Genomic DNA, 15803 nt, shown 5'->3' with positions numbered 1-15803 from the left:
TTTGCAGGGTAGTTATACATTAATTTGTTGTGCATGTGTGAAATGAGATGATTTGTTGGGGTCCACAGCCCTCCGAAGGAAACTATAACTAGGATGTGCCCCAGATATGACAATCTCAGAATGGGAGTTGCAGAAAACACAATTCGGGTCTATATCATAACGAGACTTTATAGTGAGTGGTGGGATGTTTGGGACACATTAAAAACTAAATTAAAAAAAATATATACATATATATATGAAGGTACTTATATTCAGTCTAAACAACAATGGTGTATTTGTATTCATTAATATTTGAAATGCAAATATGTTTCCCTGAGAATGAAAATCGGCCCAATTAAAGAAAAATGTTAATTACTGCGAAGGAAGGGGGGGGGGGCTTCTAGACGTTCATGTTGTTACAAGGACGATTATAATCTATGATCAAATGTTTTACTTTAAGACATTAAACGTATTTTTCATGACAAAAAATGTTACCGACTGACGTTTATCACTTGTGTCCGGTCTCTTGTAATTTCCCACAACGCATTTCGAGGCCACCGCATCCGCAGATGCGCAATCCGCTGGAGCATCAGTTGCTCTGAGATCTGTTGCTTTTCCTTGTTGCTACCACATGGCACGACTGCTACACGTTCGGTCCGGAAAATGTTATTGACGAACACGTTTGGTGTCTTGTCTTTTTAGTTTATGTTCGTTAAGCGGGTTCCATACACATAAGTCATAATAATGTCGCAGTTACAAGCGAGGTTTTACACGGAAAACCCAAGGTAAGAGGACAAACCGAAACATACGATTCAAATCTCGTGTCTAGCTTGATAGCTAAATGTGTATAGCTTACAGTCATGTAGTCCAGTAAATGAACAAATTGGTGGGGAATCCGTACGAACGTCACAACACCCTACTGCTGCTTCTCTTGATGCTTTATTGTATTGTTTTGGGTCTAACAAATTGTCTCGTTGTAGATATACAATAGATGATGTGCCATTCTCCATCCCAGCCACTTCGGAGGTCCATGATCTCAGCAATGTCATCAACAAGCTACTGGAGGCCAAGAATGGTTTGATAATTCTTGATAGTATACATGATTGCATTTGTCATTTAAACAGCAGCGTGAGTGTCGCCATGAGGACCTCTCCTTTTCACGCGAATATATAAATGTGGCTGTTTGGCTCCTCATAACACCACCTCAAAATTTAATTGTTCTGCTTCATTTTCATGATGACAGAGTGATTCCGATGTAGACAGCAAAGGTTTTTCGTGATACTGACCCAGTAGCATATTTTGTAATTGTTTTAAATGTGTATGTTGGTTGTCTCCGCCACAGCATCTCATACCAAGGTGGACTTTGACTTCCTGGTCAGGGGTCAATTCCTTCGAATGCCATTGCTCAATCACATGGAAACAGAAGGCATCTCAACGGTATGGCTCAGCCTCACTGCTTAATATGGACCTTATTCACTGAGGTCAAGGCTTAATATTTAGCGCGTGTGTGTGTGTGTGTGTGTGTTGCAGGAAGAAGTTGTGGAGATCGAGTATGTGGAGCGGATCACAGCGCCACAACCCGAGGAGTGTATGATGCACGATGACTGGATTAGTTCCGTCGATGCAGATGCCGAGTGGTAAGATGATGGATGCGGTCAAGTCCCAGCTTTTCAACAACGCTGTAAAAGAATGATTTGTTTCACCTTCTGTTTTGGCAGGATCCTGACCGGATCTTATGATAAGACCGCCAGTATCTGGTCCTTGGAGGGCAAAGCTATGACAAAAGTGGTTGGACACACAGATGTTGTCAAAGATGTCGCCTGGGTTAAGAGGGGTAAGGAGGGTAGAATTTTTCTCTTGAGACTCGTGCATTGGCCTACTACATCATTTTAGGGCTGAAACCATTAATCGAATGACTGAAGTCGTAGCGAGTTCTGTTCCGTGAGGCTTCAGGGATTGTTTTTTTTTTTCACGCGGACTGCACAGTGGTGGAAAGCCAGGAGGAAACCGTCTGTAAAAGACAAAGAATATCCAACGTTTGAAATAATTTCACGTTTAGAAAGATAGTGTGCAATGTGTCTACTGCAAAGCAGAACTTGGACAACACCACATCTCGATAGCCGACGCAAGTTAGCGTAAACATTGTTAGCTAATACATTATAGCCTATTACCGCTAGGTAGAGTTTTAATGACCTCACAAGTTGCCACAAATAGACGTAACCACCAGTGAATGCACTTTTAATGACTTTATTGAACAGTCACACAATGTGTATGCATTACCTTATTTTTGTTATTTTGGAGCATGTGATTCAGATTTTTGATTTCGAATAAGAATCTGTTGGCTGGCTTTTATTTATTAAGATTAAGAAAACCTTTATTAGTCTCGCAATGGAGAAATTCCAGATTCACAGCAGCAAAGTTATGAAAGGAAGAAGTAGAACAACAAAAAAAAAGGAGCTGCTTGGAAAGGCAGCCACTCTCGCGGCGCCATTTTGAAGTCAAAATAACAAAAATAACACAAGACAACACATAGGACAGAGACAGTCGTGCAATCTTCACCACTTTTCTGCATACACTTTGTTGTCTGAAGCAGTTCTAGATGAAAGAGGAGAGGATCAAGTGTCCTCTCACCAGTGGATCAGAGACATCATGCTGAAAATGTGCACACGTCTGCTACAAGCAAAGTTTTGAAAGCAAACACGAAGCTGTAGCGTCCATTGACGAAAGAGATTAGTTCACTTCTCCTGTCCCACATAATCCGCTTCAAACTCCAAGCCGCGACTCCCAGCTCCAAACTCCTTTTTGGGGGTAAACTCGCGGATGCTGGAGCTCAAAGGCTCAAGCCCCAATGCTTCCATGTGTAATGCGAGTCTGATATTTTTGTATTTCATGAACAGGCATGTTGGAATAACGAAATATTTTTACTTAAGTATTACCGGTGTCTACCTTATTAAACTCACGCAAAACACTTTAGAACAGTTGCTTTGTTGCTAACAGTTTCCATGTCTTCAAATGTCCATGCTAAGTGAGAAAAAAAAATGTTTGTGCCAGACGGCCTGACTTCTTTGCTTTTGACCGCCTCGCTTGACCAAACCATCTTCTTGTGGGAATGGAACTCCGAGAAGAACAATGTGGTGGCCAGGCACTGTTGCCGGGGGCACACGGGGAGCGTCGACACGGTCGCTACAGACCCCACCGGTTCAAAGGTACGCCTCAGGTTGCGAGAAGAGTGTGGAAAAAGCAGTAGCGGGTTTTTAAATTCATGCTTCTTTCTTTCAGTTCTGTAGTGGCTCCTGGGACAAAATGTTGAAGATATGGTCAGCAGGTTTGTTACTCTCGAGAGTGATGACTATAAATCACCTTGAGTGGGCGCAGAAAAGGGATCTCATGCTGCAAGATTTGCTCTCTTTTCCAGTTCCTTCTGATGAGGGAGATGAAGTTGAGGAGCCCGCCGACAGGCCTAGGAAGAAACAGAAGACCCAGCAGATGGGCCTCACTAGGGTAAGTAGCAAATTATCGACATTTGGTGGGACTCATTGTGTTGCATAAGCCGACGTGGCCCTCGCACATTTCCCCGTTCGCACGCAGACTCCTCTTATGACGTTATCTGGGCACAATGAGGCCATCTCTTCGGTGCTGTGGTGTGACAACGACGAGGCTTGCAGTGCATCCTGGGACCACACGATCCGTTTCTGGGACGTGGAGACGGGAGAGATGAAGACAACCCTGGTAAAAAAAAAAAAAAAATGTTAAACTCCAAACAAGTCAAACGTTATCATGTAGTATTTCTTTGTAATTCCCAATGGGGAATTTCCCCATTGGAAGTTGAAGGTACTGCTTGATTTTATTGCGCCTTCGATTGAAGTCGATTTTTAAGACAACCTTGAAAATGTAATGACGTAATTCACAGACGGGGAGTAAAGTGTTCAACAGCGTTTCCTACTCGCCTTTGTGTCGTCGGCTGGCGTCCGGCAGCACTGACAGACACATCAGGCTGTGGGACCCACGCACCAAAGGTATTCCTTCCCACCTTTTGTTGGGAAGTTAGTAGAATCTCCGCATCCTGTAGAAACTCTTTCCTCTGCGCTTTGCCTCCTTCAGATGGCTCACTGGTGCTCCTGTCGCTGACCTCCCACACGGGCTGGGTCACCGCTGTCAAGTGGGCCCCGTCGCACGAGCACCAGTTGGTTTCCGGATCCCTGGACAACCTGGTCAAACTGTGGGACACCAGAAGGTCTGTATTAGTGGAATTATTATTATTAGATTACTAGCTGATGAGCCGCCCGGAGGCCCACAAAAGTGTTGTTGCTTGGTTCAACTTTTTGTTCATCTTCATTGCTTATCGCGAAAATAAAGAGATGTTTAGCTCTACTAAATAACTAACAATTTCATTGCAATGCTTGTGGGTAGACAACATTTTTTCGCTAAGATGCCCGCGCGATCGTAGTGAGCCACTGCCTGAGCGGCGCAGTGGCGGCGCGGTCAAGTAGGTACGTTTTGAAAAGGGACAGACGGAAGGACAGACCGCGTGCGGGACGACGCGCAATATATATATAGATTTGGGGGGGTTAAAAAAGTCTCTCTCGCTCTCTCCACTTGGCCAATAAATATGATTCTGATCAAGCAATCGCTTATTAAAATGAGCTTTTGACTAATGTACAGTGCAGTATAACGTCTGCAAAGCCTCAAAGCCCGGTACACGGCTGCAGTTTCCGATGTGCGTCGGAAGATGTGCTATGCTCAGTTGTGTGGTGCGGAAAGAATATGCACTTTCTGAGTTTTTTTTTTTTTGGCTAGTGTGCGGCAGGACAAAATAAAAAGACTGGGTTTGTTTTACATATTTAGCGTTGTTATTCGAACCTCTCTTTTATGAAACACTTAAGACATTGGAGGATGTGGGTTGTATACTGTGTAGGGTGAATTCACGTGTGGATTTAACTTTCCACTTTATCTTTTAGCTGCAAAGCGCCTCTGTATGACCTAGCGGCACATAAGGATAAAGTGTTCTGTGTGGACTGGACAGAAAGTGGGGTAAGATTGATGATGTGTTTATTGAGGGAAACATGTACCGCTTAATTATTTTCATGTTTTGATCCCACTTGTGTGTTTCTCCTTTCAGCTGATGTTAAGTGGGGGAGCTGATAACAAATTGTACACCTACAAGTATTCATCTTGTCCGACTGACGCTGGAGCATAGTCACAACAGAGATTGTGTCGATGGAATCTTATCCTGTTCAAAATCCTTTTTGTGACTCTTGTCTCGTTTCTTTTTTTTTTTTTTTACACATTTCCAATGGGATTGTTGCCATGTAACTTCCCTGAAAAATAAATGGATCTCCCAAATGTTGTCTCTTCTTTTCATAGGTCAACATTATTACAGTTAATGAAAATGGAGAAAATAACCGCAACTAAAATTGAGGAGAAAAAAAGTTTTCATTAACAGAAAAAATTAAAAACACGAGTGTGAAAACCAACAAATGACCTTTTATGTTTACATTTAAATGTCCTTCGTTTTTGTCTTTATTACACAACACTTCAGGACTTTCTTTTTTAAACCTCGCATTTGACAAAAATCAAATTTGTAACTTGCTAAAACCAAGCAGTTTTAAAAACAAAAACGAACAAACTGGCTTTAAGAAACTAATTCAAATTAAAAAAACAAAACTCAAACTGAAATTAAAAACTAACTAAACTATTGAAACCCTGGCACAGGTGCATTTTACTCCCACAACTTTCGCTTCTTCTCGCGCATTGAACAACGCAAACGCTGGAGGATCTATTTGCTGCTTTTCTGGCACACATTGAAGAACAAGGAAGTTTGTGTTTGGCATCCATCTTTTGTGACCCATTTCCTATTGATATCCATTTTGTCAGACTATTGTTTTTCCCAATTACTCTGGTGCGATATCAGGTGTGCAATATTTGCCATGGGAGGCTGTCGAATTTCGTTTATCTGAAAAAAAAAAAGAAAATCACGATGACAAATATATCTTTGTTCCTCTATTTGTGTCCGTGACGTACTGTAACAGGCAGAACAACGAAAAGACTCCCATTCGGTGAGAGAAGGTGTCAAATGTACAATTAGCGTCCACTTGCGGCGGTACGCCATGGATTTGACCACGTTACGTCACGGCTACTTTGCATATCCTGTTTCTCTGACTCACACAATGATGCATATCGCGAGAGCACCTTATAGGCGAGCTACTATCAGATGCTGCCACTAAAGGACAAATTCAACATTAGAGAAACATTTCATAACGCCTCGGCAAACCGATGACTCATATATAAGGGACGGAGACTTGTTTTTTTTAAAGTTTTTTTTTCTTTTTTGACTGCGTTCATCGTAAGTTAACAAAGTTTTCTGAACGTAACACACCAGCATAGCAGCTAACCAGCTAGGTGTCGTATTAGCACACCATCTCTTTAGATTTTTGGGCAGGCGTCGAGAACTACATTTTGATCATTAACCGTCGACGTGGCTCGACTTATTGTGCTCGAAACGACAGACGTCGGGAAGGCGACGTTGTCCCCGACCGCGGAGTCTGGGAAGTGAACACCTGCCTTGACAGACAGCTGTTGTCAGCGCCCGAGTAGCAGATGCTACAGATTAGCTCAAAATTAGTGGAAACTGTTGACGCTATTGATGTTGGTGTGTACGGTTTGAAGAAAGATGAAAATAACGAGCTGTAGTGGGACTACGGCGGGTTTCTTGGCCGAATCATAAACGGGACTACAATGGTACACAATGTGTCAATCAATTCCCAGGAAGGTGAAAATATGAATGGTTTTCCCTCACTGTGTCATACCTGAGACTGATTGGCAGGGGAGAAGCTGTAACTTACCTGTGACCATGAAAATGGAGGAAAAGGAATTGCAGAATCTCACTATGAATTATTACAAGAACACTTCTCAGAATCTGAAAGTGATTGGACAGAGAAAGGAATAGCTAACTATTTTGTGATTCCATTGACTTCGAAACCACGAGGAGACTTAATTAGGCTGAATTAATGAACTGTCATACCTCTTGTACTTGCAGAGTGGAACACTCTCGATCCCCAATCATGGACGGGTATGTATGCATCATCTACAGTCAACTTAGTCATCAACAGTGTATCATAAGTGAATTTTTTTTCCCCCCCGCTGAAGGTTTGTTGGGGATCTGCTGGGTGAAGACAGCTCCGTAGTGGCACGCATGCAGAAGAAGTTCTGGAAGACCAAGCAGGTGCTCATCAAGGCCACAGGCAAGAAGGAGGACGAGTATGTGGTGGCTTCTGACGCCGATCTGGATGCAAAGCTTGAGGTACATTGAGGCCATTCTGTTGTTGTAATTCACTATTTTGATATAGGCGGTAAAACGGTGATTCTCAACTGGGTGGGTGGGTCGCGGACAGCAACCGTAGTCAAGACGTGAGTTGTATTCCTATTCAGATTTTTTTTTTCCTCCCTCCCCTGATGCAGCACAGATGTGTACCACATCTATCTTATATATATATATATTGCGCGTCGTCCCGCACGCGGTCTGTCCTTCCGTCTGTCCCTTTTCAAAACGTACCTACTTCACCGCGCCGCCACTGCGCCGCTCAGGCAGTGGTTCACTACGATCGCGCGGGCATATTAGCGAAAAAATGTTGTCTACCCACAAGCATTGCAATTAAATTGTTAGTTATTTAGTAGAGCTAAACATCTCTTTATTTTCGCGATAAGCAATGAAGATGAACAAAAAGTTGAACCAAGCAACAACACTTTTGTGGGCCGAAGGCCCACCTTACCAGCCTTCCGCAGGAACTAGCTGATGAGCCGCCCGGAGGGCGGCGAACCACCACCTTACCAGCCTTCCGCAGGAACTAGCTGATGAGCCGCCCGGAGGGCGGCGAACCAGCTAGTGTAACATATTCGGAAAACGACCAAAAAAAAAAAAAGTTTCTTCCTTCTCGTCTAGCCAGTAATTTACTCTGTAGACACATGGAATGCATTTCCAACTCATGGCTAGACATGTGCTTTTGGCAATACATCAAACTCATTTGAAACTGCTGTCTTTCAAAATATGAGACAGTCTGCATGCGTCTTCACAGGCTATATTTAACCCCCCCCTCCCAAAAAAAAATCGATATATATTTCTTCACTTCAATAAAAGTGGTTTGCAACTTTGCGACAATTGGCACATTGATGCAAAGCTCCTCTTAGATTTTGAGATGCAAAAGAAGGCCCAATCAGTTGCCGTCGTCACTGGTTTTCATTTGAATGTTTACTTGATATTAAAATTTATAATATGTGTCCCCCTTCCCGTCCCGTTCTGCTGCATTAGCAGGCAGAATAGACGCAATGGCACCATGGAGCAAAAATTCCAAGTCATTTCTGTATAACAGTCTATTCATTCATTCATTCATTCATTCATTCATTCATTCATTCATCTTCCGAGCCGCTTGATCCTCACTCGGGTCGCGGGGGGTGCTGGAGCCCATCCCAGCTGTCTCCGGGCAGTAGGCGGGGGACACCCTGAATCGGTTGCCAGCCAATCGCAGGGCACACAGAAACGAACAACCATTCGCTCTCACACTCAGACCTAGGGACAATTTAGAGTGTTCAATCAGCCTCCTACGCATGTTTTTGGAATGTGGGAGGAAACCGGAGCACCCGGAGAAAACCCACGCAGGCCCGGGGAGAACATGCAAACTCCACACAGGGAGGCCGGAGCTGGAATCGAACCCGGTACCTCGTATAACAGTCTAGCTAACGGCAATTAAAATGCTAACCTACTTGCCGGTGGTCATAAACTGTCACACGTCAGCCATCTTGCTTGTTTGGTTCCTGCAGTTCTTCCGCTCAGTCCAGTCGACCTGCACAGAGTTGCTCAAGGTGATGGAGAAGTACCAGCATCGGATTACACGTGAGTTGAGAGTCCCTCCGTGGTCAAAACGCGAGTCCCGTCCAAACTTTACCACAGCAAAATCTGCCAAACCGTTTGTCCTCAACAGGTTTGTCGCAAGAGGAGAACGAACTGGGCCTGTTTCTCCGCTTCCAAGCGGAACACGACCGCACCAAGGCCGGCAACATGATGGATGCCACCAGCAAGGCCCTTTGCGCCTCTGCCAAGAAGAGGCACGAGGCCGCGCGGTGGAGGGCGCACGGGCGGTCGACATTGAAATGAATTTTCAATTTCTCTTCGCAGGATGGCGCTCTGCACGCCGCTGAAACGTTTGCACCAGGAAGTCGAGACTTTCCGACGACGGGCCATCGCAGACACGCTCCTGACTGTCGGCCGCATGGAGAAGGCTCGCACGGAGTACAGAGGAGCTTTGCTCTGGATGAAAGACGTCTCTCAAGAACTCGACCCGGACACTTACAAACAACTGGAGAAGTTCCGAAAGGCAAGGGTTAACGTAGCCCACTCCCTTGGGGAGGTGTGTGTGTGTGGGGGGGGGTGGTTGCACTGATCGATGTGATCTCTTGATAGGTTCAAGGCCAGGTGAGGGCGACAAAGAGCCAATTTGAGAAATTAAAGAACGATGTGTGCCAGAAGGTGGACATGCTAGGTGCCAGCCGCTGCAACATGCTGTCACACTCACTTTGCAACTATCAGGTTGGTCCTACCGCGAAATCTTTTTGCCGGGTATCTCGTGCACAATTCACAAAAACAAGTCATCGAGAAGGTGCTCCGGTGGTTAACGCCTCAACTTCGCAGTGCGGGTCCAATAAAAATACAATACAATACAATGCATGCTGATTTATATAGCGCTTTCACAACAGCGGCAGCTGTAACAAAGCGCCTAACAAAACGGTTAACATTCATTCATTCATCTTCCGTACCGCTTGATCCTCACCAGGGTCGCGGGGGGTGCTGGAGCCCATCCCAGCCGTCTCCGGGCAGTAGGCGGGGGACACCCTGAATCGGTTGCCAGCCAATCGCAGGGCACACAGAAACAAACAACCATTCGCACTCACACCTAAGGACAATTTAGAGCGTCCAATCAGCCTGCCACGCATGTTTTTGGAATGTGGGAGGAAACCGGAGCACCCGGAGAAAACCCACGCAGGCCCGGGGAGAACATGCAAACTCCACACAGAGGCCGGAGCTGGAAGCCGACGTGCTAACCACTGGACTACCGGGCCGCCCTAAAACGGTTAACATAAAGTAAAATAATAAACACAACACATAACATAAAAGGTGATCAGGGCTTCATTCTTCTGCATTTCACCCCCCGCAGACCACCATGCTTCACTTCTGGGAAAAGACGGCCCAAGCCTTGTCTGGCATCCATGATGCCTTCCAGGGACACGTGCCGTACCAGTTCACCACACTCAAGGTGGGTCGACGATGCTCCGCCAAAGATTTTCAGCTCTCGTCTTTATGACCTATCCAAATTCCCTCGGCAGGACTTGCGCGACCCATTGGAGCAAATAACCGCAGCGCAGCAAGGAGCGGCAGATGACAAGGTTCTACAGGGTAACACTGGCAGGTGGGCCAAACTAAATGACTCGACTCGAGCACAAATCGCACCAGTCGAGTGGTTCGCGTTAAGATTTATCGGTCAATAGATAGGCGTATGGAGGCCAAATGAGTCAAATCTGGTATAGCCAGTACAGATTGCGGAATTCCTCACACCCTTCCCCCCGTCAATTTTCATTATTTGAAACCGCATGGCGCGGATGATGCAAATGTCCTCAAATTTGTAATAAGGCCTAGCTGGCTCACAATCCAAAATACTGTGCTCCACATTTGTTGACAGCCTTGGGGGTAGGGGGCGGAGTTGTCTTTGATCTACTGAAAGCAATTCTCGTCGCAGTCGAGGATTCGGCATTATGAGCACATATTGAACATATCTCACTGTGCCGGATGCGCACAAAGTCGTGCCCGTTGCAGCGAAAAGACACATTTTCATCTGTGCTTACTACAATTTGAGAAACATCTCACATGAGAAATATTTCAGCCGACTGTGCAAAAAATCTCTTTCGGAGTTGCTGATAAGTTTCTGTACTTTGGTTGTTCCAAAAAAACATGATTATTATTCAAAGTAGCCTTTGGTTTAACCCTCCCTAGTCTGGTGTGCTTGGATGACGAGGCAACGGGAAGTGCGGCGGACGCAGGTATGGAAGAGCATCAATTGCAACACACTTGTCGCTCTGCGCTTCAACTCAATTCAGTTTTTGTAATGTGCCATCGCTCAGTACAACGTTTGTTGAAATGACTACTAGGGGCGGGGGGGCACTATTGCGATTAAAAATATAATCATTTTTTCCCAGCTCCTCCTCCCACGCATTTATTTCCTCAAAACATCTTAAATTAATGCGTTTTGAAGGAAATTCACCGTATTACACATAAATGTGTTGGGCTTTGGCTAATATTGGAGCGTCAAACTCATTTTCTGTCACGGGCCACGTTTTAGTTGGAGGGCCATTATGGCTGTGAAGCCATATAAAAAAAAGTTAAGAATAATAACTATTGAAGTGACTGTGATAAAGGGGTTTGGTATCAAGAAAACGCTGACAACAGCTCTTATTTATTATATATGATCATTTGGAATTTTGGTACAGATTCGGCTTGGCCATTGGCTTTCGCGGGCCACATCACATGATGTGGCGGGCCAAATTTGGCCCCCATGCCTTAGGTTTGTTACTGGAGGAATCATGAATTATTATGAAAGTTTATCCACTTCAATTCGAGCTGTTAACGCGCTCGACGCTTTCCCTCGCAGTTTTACGCGTTTGCGACGACACAAAATTGGATGAGAATGTCGAGTTGGCTGACTGTGAACCGGCTAACCCGCTTGCCAGTCTGGCTGTCGAGCGACTCGTCGTCAGTTGTGGCCATCGGCCGCCACTTCTCGACTTGTGCCTCTTGTCAAAGGTGTTTTGCCGGACCCCGCTGGAACGGGGTCGGCACCGGAGGATGAAGACGGGGAACAGGGTGACATGGCCTTCCTCAAAGACCTGCTCAGCCCCAGCCCGGGGGTGACCGACGACTTCAGCAACGAGTGGCAGGACGCTTTCGGGCTCTTTGACGCTCCCACCGCCGCGGCCGCCACAAGCGAGCCGGCGCCACCGGCGGGCCACGCCGCCCCCCTGCCACAGTGCGCCTCCCCCAGCCCGACCGGCTTCCTGCCTTCTCAGCTCCTGGATCACAGTCTGAGTTCCGCAGGTGAGCCGCGTCTCTCCCTGCCGGTGAAAGGCCAGCATCTCCTCCTCCTCCTCCTCATCGCCGTGCGCTTTGTTGTCCGTCAGGATGGTCTACGCCGCCAATGTTTCAAGCGCCGCCCCTCCAGCCGCCTCGTACACAGAACCAATCCGCCGCGCCGGCTCCGACTTTTGGCGCCAATGGTAAACCGCAAACTCGAGTCATTCCTATTGTTCTTGTAACACTCGTCGGTTGTTCTCTCAAATGTCAACGTGGCCGCAGCTGCCGCAGGTGGATCCAGAAATATGTCTGCTTGGTTCAACCTGTTCGCGGACTTGGACCCGCTCTCCAACCCCGACGCCATCGGACGCTCCGCAGACGAGCTCCTCAACGCCTGAAACTGTGTAGGATGATATCGAGAACATCGATATATACACACACACACACACACACAGGAAATGACTGTCAACACCGCGCTAGAGTTGCAGAGGTGCGGAAAACGTCCAGTCAATTTCTGGGAAGTTTCGTAATTGTACACGAGAAATGAATGTGGGGAGTTTGGGGACTATTTTAAATCTGCCATGGGAATTATTGGGGGTAGTTTCATGGAAATGCGTCAAGGATTTTGCTTTCCCACAATCCATCATCCATGCGTTATCGTTCGACTTGTTTCCGATCACTCACAACTTGGAAAACTTTGAACTGACGTTACCCCGTCAACTTGCATGAAATCTAGTTGATTTACTCAAGTTTTTGCTTGGGTATATACTGTATTTAAATTCCCTTTGAAGAGACAGTCTTGGAGTTTGTAGACTCCTGATTTTAATTTCTTTCTTTTTTTTGGGGGGGGGGGGTGGTTGGCAATTTTGCACCCTCACACTGCACATCATAGCCAAGTTTACATGGAGCCATGTACAGTAATCCGTCGCTATAACACGGTTTATCTTTCACGGCTCTGCTGTTTCATGGATGTTTTCGTGCATTTTTTATTTTGTTTATTTTTATTTATTTAAAAAAAATTTTTTTATTAACAGCGAAGTGTGTTTTGCATCCTGAGGGACCGAAGGCCGATGTCATCAGCCTCATATATATATATATATATATATAAGATAAGATAAGATATCCTTTATTCGTCCCACACTGGGGAAATTTACAGCCTCCAGCAGCAAGAATGTATGTAGAAAGAAGAAAGAGAAAAAAATAACAACAAACATCTTTCAATTAAATGCAATATGAACACAAAATGGATAAATCGCAGTACTATTTACAATTTTCCTTCACATCATTTAATTATTATTATTATCATGATTGTTATTTTTTATTCATCAGCCTGACAGCAGTCGGTAGGAACGAGCGTCGGTATCTCTCCTTCTTGCAGCGCGGGTGTACCAGTCTCTGGCTGAAGGAGCTACCAAGTGCTGTCAGGGCGGGCTGGAGGGGGTGGGAGGGACTGGCCATCATAGCCTTTAGCTTAGTTAGCATCATTCTGTTGCCCACCTCCTCCAGAGTGTCAAGGGAGCAACCCAGGACAGATAAAACCTTCTAATGCTGGTGCCTGAAAGAAGGTTGAATCTTGGGTTTCAGTCAATACAATATTGTTTACGTGATAATTGTAAAAACATAAAGATGACTACTTGACGGATTTCACTCATCACATGTTCTTTTTAGAACGTAACCACCGCGACCAACGATGGAATTCAGTAATCCTATCAGAATGTATCCAAATGACCAAATGTCATGAGAACTTTTTTTTTGATCAAGACGTTGCTTGGATTAAAAGTGTTAAAACCAAAAACGACGACTAGACTAAAAAGACGAAATAACCCCGTCTTGATAACTCGCGCGTCGTTGACATCCTTCTCCACATGTCACACGGCTGATCTGATTTAACTGAGCGGAGCATGTAAACGGCTGATGGGGAAAAAAATCATGTCTCATGGAAACGAGACTAGAAATCTTCTTTAGGCATGATTTCACTCTATATATATATTGTAAACCGGGCTAATGTCACAGACTCTGTTGTGTTTGCTTCAGTATTCATTCTTCATCTTATGTCTACAGGGCACTGCTTTCATCTTGGATGCATTTTGGGCTTTATCACATTCCAAAGAAGGACTTTATTACTTTATTACATCAAACAATGTGTGCATTGTTCCGTTTGTTGTATACTTAATGGATGTATGTGTCGGCGATCACATTCCCAGAGCCGCCGGGAGCTCCATACAAGTCTGCATCTGCATCACAGGATCATGTGAAATGCATCTCAAAATCATCTTTATTGATCGAGTGTGTTTAAAAACACACCATTGATTCGTAACGAACTGATAAGAACGGAAGAAATTTGATCCGACACTGCACCAACCAGATAATAACCAGCGGGAAGTGGACTCCTTATATGGTTTTGATGGTTCGCCACTAATGGCCGTTTTCAATGAATCATCCTTGCTGCTAAACGTTGAACCAATGATTAACATGAATCAAAAATATTTCGCGCCAGTGGGTCACGGACTCCTGGCCAGTGGTGCTGACACCAGGAGCGCCAAAAATGGATGTTTCGCTATGTATAGCTTCATAAATATTTTCCTGTACTGATTATACACTTTTCTTTGATTTGCTTGAAGGGGTTGCCATCACACTACAGCCGCAATCCACTGAACCTTTTTTTTTTTTTTTTTTTTGGAATGCAGATGGAAACGAATGGAATGAAAACTGCTGTCTTTCTGAATGCTGAGATTCTGATGTGATAGAACTGTATTGCGGGAAAAGAACTGTATTTCACAAATTAGAAACAAAATCAGGCAAGATTACGATTTAAAATTTGGAGGGAAAAATATGACGGCAAAGTTATTTTGAGATGTGTATTGCTGACTGCATCTGTTTTGAAGGGTCTTATACGGTAGTCTATAATAATTGCTGTTGTTACTTCTGTATTTTGTTTAATTTTCGCGTGATACGTGGACTTTACTTTTTACTCTATTTATCTTGAGCTTTAAAGAGTTTCAAAGTTATTTACTGACAGTCGTACTTGGTATTTACTCTGTCACTTGCTGTCTACCGTTTACTCTTGAAGAATGTATTTATCGAACCACAATTGCTTCATTTCGTTTATTTTATTTAACTTGAGGATTTACAAACGGAATCGGGTTACCAATAAAGAGGAGCAAAAAAGTTTGTGCTTCTGTGATAAGAAGTTGACGATTTTGGTCGTTTGAAGTGTTGCCTTTACCTTTTGCCACATGCAACGTGGCGGCCATGCTGACGTACTATGTTTATTTCGGCCAATCATACGAACCGTCGTGCGAAAACTGTTGCTGTGTGGTCACCGGCCTGTCGACTATGCATATACCTGTATAGATATATCTATATACATACTGGTGTACTGTGAAAAAGTATTTGCCCCGTCCCTGATTTCGGTTTCAGCTTATCAAACCAATTTTAACATCACACAGACTACTCAAGGAAATGCAAAATCCATCCATCAATTTTCCGATTCGCTTATCCTCACAAGGGTCACGAAACCCTGAAACATTCAATATTTTTGGAACAAGACAATTTATTTCTTAGTTGATTAAAAAAAAAAAGCTAACAGTAAATACAAAACCAAAAAAAAAATCAAATCAGGTCGCTCAACATTTGGGACTGTTCGTCCGCTACTCATTCTCATCATTGAGTGTTGACGGCAAGTCTGCACGCGTTGCGGTTGGTTGCTTGG

General features: G+C 44.6%; 2 protein-coding genes across 3 annotated transcripts; both read left to right on the top strand.

Moving 5' to 3' along the window:
- Positions 1-576: 576 nt before the first annotated feature.
- On the top strand, positions 577-5322 carry wdr12 (WD repeat domain 12). Its single transcript, XM_052059260.1, has 13 exons — positions 577-764; positions 960-1054; positions 1322-1416; positions 1510-1616; positions 1698-1813; positions 3031-3185; positions 3259-3304; positions 3395-3480; positions 3568-3708; positions 3890-3995; positions 4081-4213; positions 4938-5010; positions 5099-5322. Exons 1-13 carry the CDS (start codon positions 724-726, stop codon positions 5174-5176), a joined length of 1272 nt encoding a protein of 423 aa, XP_051915220.1. The 5' UTR covers positions 577-723; the 3' UTR covers positions 5177-5322.
- A 790-nt stretch (positions 5323-6112) lies between these two features.
- ical1 (islet cell autoantigen 1-like) lies at positions 6113-15281 on the top strand. Of its 2 annotated transcripts, XM_052059238.1 has the most exons (14): positions 6114-6322; positions 7016-7048; positions 7126-7279; positions 8794-8866; positions 8955-9078; positions 9149-9347; positions 9434-9559; positions 10185-10283; positions 10354-10436; positions 11018-11064; positions 11825-12115; positions 12199-12294; positions 12374-12495; positions 14153-15281. In XM_052059238.1, exons 2-13 carry the CDS (start codon positions 7041-7043, stop codon positions 12487-12489), a joined length of 1416 nt encoding a protein of 471 aa, XP_051915198.1. In that variant the 5' UTR covers positions 6114-6322; positions 7016-7040; the 3' UTR covers positions 12490-12495; positions 14153-15281. The 2 variants fall into 2 exon arrangements, with proteins under 2 accessions (XP_051915200.1, XP_051915198.1); XM_052059240.1 differs by lacking the exons at positions 12199-12294; positions 12374-12495; positions 14153-15281 and having other exon boundaries at positions 6113-6322; positions 10996-11064; positions 11825-11866.
- The last annotated feature ends 522 nt before the right edge of the window (positions 15282-15803 follow it).

This window comes from Hippocampus zosterae, chromosome 2 (genome assembly GCF_025434085.1).
Source record: "Hippocampus zosterae strain Florida chromosome 2, ASM2543408v3, whole genome shotgun sequence".
NCBI lineage: Eukaryota > Metazoa > Chordata > Actinopteri > Syngnathiformes > Syngnathidae > Hippocampus > Hippocampus zosterae.
Note: the sequence above shows the minus strand (reverse complement) of the source record. Positions and strands in the feature narration are given on the sequence as shown.

What these genes read in the sequence shown, in the direction of transcription:
- wdr12 (XM_052059260.1), top strand. Translation starts at nt 724, where the DNA reads ATGTCGCAGTTACAAGCGAGGTTTTACACGGAAAACCCAAG. An exon ending in GTCGATGCAGATGCCGAGTG is followed by an intron (nt 1,617 to 1,697) that starts GTAAGATGATGG and finishes CTGTTTTGGCAG; the next exon opens with GATCCTGACCGGATCTTATG. An exon ending in AAACTGTGGGACACCAGAAG is followed by an intron (nt 4,214 to 4,937) that starts GTCTGTATTAGT and finishes TTTATCTTTTAG; the next exon opens with CTGCAAAGCGCCTCTGTATG.
- ical1 (XM_052059238.1), top strand. An exon ending in TGCGCCTCTGCCAAGAAGAG is followed by an intron (nt 9,079 to 9,148) that starts GCACGAGGCCGC and finishes TTCTCTTCGCAG; the next exon opens with GATGGCGCTCTGCACGCCGC. An exon ending in TCACAGTCTGAGTTCCGCAG is followed by an intron (nt 12,116 to 12,198) that starts GTGAGCCGCGTC and finishes GTTGTCCGTCAG; the next exon opens with GATGGTCTACGCCGCCAATG.